At 38.8% G+C, this 7,059-nt stretch overlaps 1 protein-coding gene across 1 annotated transcript in view; it reads right to left on the bottom strand.

Moving 5' to 3' along the window:
- Positions 1 to 915: 915 nt before the first annotated feature.
- Ift88 (intraflagellar transport 88) overlaps positions 916 to 7,059 on the bottom strand; it is a gene marked incomplete at its 3' end in the record, with an annotated part of 56,963 nt that continues 50,819 nt past the window's right edge. The window contains exon 15 of the mRNA XM_090341820.1: positions 916 to 968. Coding sequence (XP_090197946.1) covers positions 916 to 968 — 53 coding nt within the window. The remainder of the gene's footprint in view (positions 969 to 7,059) is intronic.

Below are 7,059 nucleotides of genomic sequence, written 5' to 3'. Positions count from 1 at the left end.
TCTCCAAACACTAAAAAGCCATTTTTTTGTTCGTTCTATAGTGTTAGGGATCAAATCTAGGGCCTTTAGCACGCTAAGAGAAGCACTCCACCACTGAGCTACATCCCCAACCAGCCATTTGTTTCCTTTGGATCAAAGATATTTGCTAATGCCTCAGTAGACAGGTTATAAATCTTTATGTACAAAAGGAATGGCTATTCCAATGCTTTAAATGGTGTTGTAATACTTATGCAGAATACGAAGCACCTAGTTCACAGTAAATAGACAATTAAATGCTAGCTGCTGCTTCTAAACCTGCAGTTTACCAACTCAAGCAGGTTGTCCTCTAACTAGTCAGAATGTGAATGTTCATGTGAATACTTTACATTAACTCTTCAATTAGTGGAATCTAGGCAGTTGAAAACTCACACTGGTATAAATAAAATATATGCACAGTAAAACCAAATTATGTATGTAGGATTTCATGATTTGAGGACCACACTTATATGTACAAAGTACCCCTATATCTACTGACCTGTGATTTAATAATTCACAGACCTAGTGTCACAGGCTCATTTCCCATGTTCCCTTCTCCATACTCGTTTCAAAATTTCCCACTTCCTTGATCACATACGCACACTGTTCTTGCTGTATTTATCCTTTGTTCCCTTTCTTGGTCAAATAATCCATTTTAAGAGAAGTATTTGAATACAAGATTAAGATCCAAGATGTGCAATCTGGCTTGGGGGAGAAGGAGGTGTAGTTTGATGGTATATCACTTGATGGTATATCTACTACCCTTACGTTTTTGATAGAATCCTACATTTTGTGTAGCATTTTAGTAAAAACCCAACCATAATGTATAGAAATGGACATACATGTAATAAACTAAAAGAAGAAAACAAAATAAGAAATTAATAAAATCAAAACATTTACCACTTCTTCTAAAACAACTAGCAACCATCAGCTGCCATTTCACTTGTGTGGGCCTATGAGAGAAATGAATTAGTTGAAATTAGATAATATAACAAAACAAGATACTCAAATTTTATAAAGCTTTATGTCTATAGTACCTTTGAGTTAGTTTGTGACCTTTGGTCAGATCAATTTTTATTATTTTAAATAGCAGGCACATAATTTCCTTCATTACAATTTTTCAGACTCTAGAGTTCTTCAAGTTTGTCTAATCATATCTTTTATTTTTTATGTATTTGTTTTATTGTATTATCAAGGTGCTGTATAGAGGAGTCCCAGTTACATCCATAAGGTAATGAGTATATTACTTCTTGAACACCATTGTCCCCTCCCATCTTTGTTTTCCCACTTTCCCTCCCCCAAGTTGTAAAGTTCATTTCCAACATATTGTCTTGTGAATATCGCTGTTACACTGGTTCATCCTTTGTCCTTTGTCTCATCATCTTGTTTTTTTCCTTTTCCTTCCCTGTTCATATAAACAAATAAATATGTATACAATAGACCAGGTACCAAAGTCAGCAACAGGAGATAAACCCATAAGGGAAGAAGAAAAAAGAGAAAATAAATAATTTCAAATGGTACATTAAAAAAAAAACACAAGAAAAATCTCTTGTTTCCTATCCTGGAGTTCATTTTGCTTAGCCTCATCCTATATGGTCATATACACATAGCTTTTGAGCTATTGCACTCCTCTGCTAGGAAAATCCTAGACATATACTTATTATTACAAATTAGGGAAACCCTGGAGCCTATGTTTCTTTGGGTCTGGCTTACTTCACTTAATGTGATTTTTTCCCAAATCTTTCCATTTCTTAAGAATGGGGCCAGGTCATTCTTTCTGATGGCAGCATAGAATTCATATATATATATATATATATATATACACACACACACACACACACACACACACACACACACACACACACACACACATATATATATTAGAGAGAGAGAGATCACACCTTCCTGATCCATTCATCTACTGAGTGACATCTCGGTTGGTTCCATATCTTACCTATGGTAAATAATGCTGCAATGAACATGGTTGTGTCATATTTAGTATGACCTTGTTTCTAGACATTTGGGTAAATGCCCAGGAGTGGGATTGCTGGTTCATATGGGATTCTCTATGTTTAATCTTTTGAGCAAACAACATACTATTTTCCAGAGTGGTTGAACAAGCTTACACTCCCACCAACAGTGTAGTTGAGATTCCCTTCTAGCCACATTCCCACCAGCATCTGTTGTCATTAGATTTCTTGGCAAAAGAGCAAGTCTGAGAACCAATGGAATATAATTAAAGACCCAGAAATTAACCCACAGACCTCTGGCCACCTAATCTTTAATAAAGGAGTCAAAAAAATAGAATGGAAGAAAGACAGCCTCTTCAACAAATGGTGCTGGCAAAACTGGCTAAATACATCTAGAAAACTAAAATAGGATCCTTGTATATCACCTTGCACCAGAATTAATTCTAAATGGATCAAAGACCTTGAGGTAAAAGCAGATACCCTAAAAAAATTATAGGAAGGAATAGGAGATACACTATGGCTTTTGGCACAGGTCAAAACTTTCTCAAGTAAGGCCCAGAAACAACAAATCAAACAAAAGTTGGACAAATGGGACTGCATTAAACTGTAGAACTTCTGTATGACAAAGGACATAGCTAACAAGCTAAATAGAATCCACAGAGTGGGAGATCTTCACTAGCCATATGACAGACAAGGGCCTCATATCTAAACTATACCTATAGCTCAAATAACTGAATCTCTAAAAATAAATCCTCAAAAAAACAACAGTATCATTAAAAGGTGAGCTTAAGAGAGACTTCTCTGAAGAGGAAGTAAGAATGACCAACAGACACATGAAGAAATGCTGAACATGTCTGGAATAAAAGAAATGTAAATCAAAACAACTTTCAGATTCCACCTCACCCCAGTTAGAATGGCCATTATCAAGAAGTCATACCTTTTATCTAAATATTTGGTACTGGGGTTTGAACTCAGGGCTAGCAGGCTATCTCTAGCCATGTTTTTTGCTAGGAATTTTAGAGATGGAGTTCAACAAACTTTTCTTGCTTCAGCTGCTTTCGACCCATAATCCTCGGTATATCAGCTTCAGAGTAGCTATAATTACAGGTGAGCCACTGGTGCCACATTTATTTATCCTTACTTAAAAAAGACTTACAATTCTGAGATGGGGTTGGAAAATGGCACCGAGACAACAGGGACCCAGGCTAGCTAGAATCAGGGAATCCCACGAGCCAACTATCTTAAGAAACCCACAACTACAAATTCAAGAAGCAACGGCGAAGTACACAAACTGGAAAAGAAATCCAGATAAAGCTTATATCCAACCTTCTCAAAGAATCTGAAACGGGAGGACCCCTCCCCCACCCCTCGCCACCAGCTCCAAGCCGGGAAAGCCATGGCGGAGGGCGCCAGCCCGGGAAGCCCCGAACTCCAGCAACTCCAGCAAGCAGTAGAATCTAGACGCAGGAGTCCCTCACAGACCTGGCACGGGCAGCACAGATGGCGGCATAGACCAGAGGGGAACACCACAGAGCAGCTCACAGCCAAACCCCAAGGAGTAAGTAGTCCAGTGGGTTCCCCCAAACCCATCTGGAAAGGAGAACTGGTGGTGCGCTATAGAACTTAACCCAGACCCCTCACACCCCTCCCAAGGAAGAATGGCAAGTGCAGGGGGGCAAGGAATTCAGAATCCTGTCCCTTCCCCCAACAGCCCCTCCCCCAAGCTATTGACTGGAGACCGATAGGCGGGCAGGCGTTAAGACCCAGCACCCTACCAAAGGGAGCAGAGGTGTCCTTGCTCCCAACTGTCCAGCAGCCTCCTCTCCCAGGCCACTGAAACTGGAGACTGAGGGCAGTAAGACCTGCCTTCCAACAGCAGGTGGGGGTGTGCATGCAAGACAGCACCAAGGGCCCCGAAAGGGCACCAAGGGTCACAGAAAGACTTTCAGTCAAAGCTGCTGAAACACAGCAGGGAACTGAAGGGCAGACCAGCAGGGGCAGAGCTTGCCCTCTGAGATCTCCGCTCTCGGAGCCCATGTCCTCGGCTGGGCCCCACCCCTGGGAATAGGAGACCAAAGTGCACAATTCCATCCTACGGCCCACTGTGGGGCCACTGGTTGGGCTGAGAGCTAGCTGTGCAGTGGCACACAGCCTCTGGGAATGGGCTGAACACCTGTAAAAGCTGCAAATTCTGACCTAGTCAGCGGCAGAACTAATTTGGCTGAGAACCGCACACATACACAGATTCCCAGAACCACCAGTCCCAAACCAAGTAAAGACTGCCACTAACTGACCACAGAGTGAACCTACAACAACAGTCTTCGGTGCCTCAGAAAGCACAATGACAAATTACAACATATATAAATAATCAAAGTCCTACACAAAGCCCAAAAGAAAACAAAGTGAAGGGACAAGAGAGATGTCACCATCCCAAGAATGACACCTGAAGAGACACGAAACATGACTAGCATTTACATTTGAGAAAGAAACAAGACTGTTTCATTCCAAAGAGAAACTATATGAATACATGCACACTAAACCAGCATTACAAAAAATATTAAAGAATCAAGAACAAATTGCAGAACAGCAAGAACCCCCATCAAGAAGCAATCACCTATAAATCACTAAACACAAAAGGGGAAAAAAGAGAGAGAAAGAAACTTAGAAGTAAAAATAAATAATGACAAAGGACAATGACCACTTCTCCATAATTTCCCTAAATGTGAACGGGCTGAACATTCAAATCAAAAGACACAGAACAGCAGACTGGATTAAGAAACAAGACCCATCCATATGTTGCCTCCAAGAGACCCACCACACTGCCAAAGCCAGAAACAAACTCCAAATTAACTTCTCAGTAAAATCAGTACGTAAAGATAAAGATGGCCACTACATATTAGTAAAGGTTACAATCCATACCCACAATATTACAGTTACAAACATTTCCTCCCACAAAACAGGAGCAACCAAATACGTCAAGCAAACTCTCTTAGAATTACAGACCAAAATAGACTCAAACACAATCATAGTGGGAGACTTCAATACGACTCTCTCATCAAATGACAGGTCAGCTCAACAAAAGTTAAGCAAAGACACCATCGACTTAAATGACACCAGAGCCCAGCTGGGCTTAACAGATATACACAGAGTCTCCCATTCAACGGTGAAACTTTATACATTTTTTCTCAGCAACACACTCCAAAATAGATCATATAACAGTTCATACAGAAAACTTAAGCAGATACAAGAGGACTGATACAATCCATGCATTCTATCTGATCTCAGTGGAGTCAGACTAGTTCTGAACAATGCAGTAAAAGTCAAAAAACATTCAAACACTTGGAAGCTGACCAACACACTTCTGAATAATTCCTGATTACAGATCAGATCAAAGAAGAAATTCAAAACTTTCTTGAAAGTAATGACCATCAAGAGACATCACAAAGGAAATTATGGGACTCAGCAAAGGCAGTTCTAAGGGGCAAATTTATCACACCAGGAGCGCATATTAAAAAGACAAAAGAATAGCATGTAAATAACCTAAAAAAGAAATTGAAGCACCTACAGTAACAAGAAAAGATTAATTCTAAAACAACTAGAAGGACAGAAATAACAAAAATAAAATCAAAAATATCAGATTGAAATAAGATCCAGCATACACAAAATTAATAAATCAAAAAGTTGGTTCTTTGAGTCAACAAAATTGACAGAACTCTGGAAAGATTAATCAAAAAAAGGAGAGGGGGAGACTCAAATAAACAAAATTAGAGACCCCACAGGAACAATCACAACCGATATCCAAGAAATTCAGTCCATTATGAATAAGTACTACCAGGGCCTATATTCAAAGAAACAAGAAAATCTAGTAGAAATGGATGACTTCTTAAATAAATATAGGATACCCACATTGAAAAATGAAGAGGTAAACAAATTGAAAAAACAATGAAATTGTGGAAACAATCAGGGAAATGCCAACCAAAAAGAACTCAAGTCCAGATGGTTTCACTGCGGAATTTTACAAGACATTTAAACATGAAGTAACACCTATACTCTTGAAACTCTTCTGAGAAATAGAAGCAGAAGGAGAAATACCAAACTCATTTTATGAAGCTAATATTATACTCATCCCTGAACCAGGGAAACACCCAACAAAAGAAGAAAACTACAGACCTATCTCTCTAATGAACACAGATGCAAAATTCCTCAATAAAATACTTGCCAACAGTATCCAGAAACAAATTTTAAAAAGTATACACTACAATCAAGTAGGCTTCATCTGACAGATGCGAAGCTAGTTTAACCTTCACAAATCAATCAATGTAATATACTGTATCAAAAGTGCTAAGGATAAGAATCATATGATAATTTCTCTGGACACAGAGAAGGCATTTGACAAAATACAACATCCATTCATGTTGAAAGCACTAGACAAAGAGGAATAAGAGGTACATTCCTTAAAATAATTAAAGCCATATATGACAAACCTACAACCTGTATTATACTAAATGGTGAAAGACTGGAACCATTTACCTTAAGATCAGGAACTAGACAGAGTTGCCCACTCTCTCCATTTCTCTTCAATATAGTGCTAGAACCCTTAGCCAGAGCAATAAGGCAAGAGAAGAACATCAAAGGGATCCACACAGGGAAAGAAGGAATTAAACCACCCCTCTTCGCAGATGACATGATCCTCTACTTGAGTGACCCAATAAGCTCCATTCCCAAACTCCTCGAATTAATAAACTACTTTAGCAAAGTGGCAGGATACAAAATTAACCTTCAAAAGTCAGTAGACTTCTTGTACACCAATAACATACAAATCAAGAAAATGATCCCATTTGCAATAGCGCCCAAAAGAATACAATACTTAGGAATTAACTTAACCAAAGATTTAAAAGGAACTATTTAATGAAAACTATAAAAGCTTAACAAAAAAAATTAAAGAGGACACTAGGAAATAGAAAGGCATCCCATGCTCATGGCTACGGAGAACCAACATAGTGGAAATGGCTACACTGTCAAAATTGATATACAAATTCATTGCAATCCCCATCAAAATCCTAAAAAAATTCTT

Source organism: Megascapheus bottae, chromosome 11 (assembly GCF_031878675.1).
Source record: "Megascapheus bottae isolate mThoBot1 chromosome 11, mThoBot2.hap1, whole genome shotgun sequence".
NCBI classification, from domain to species: Eukaryota; Metazoa; Chordata; class Mammalia; order Rodentia; family Geomyidae; genus Megascapheus; species Megascapheus bottae.
This window is presented reverse-complemented; position numbering and strand designations above follow the sequence as displayed.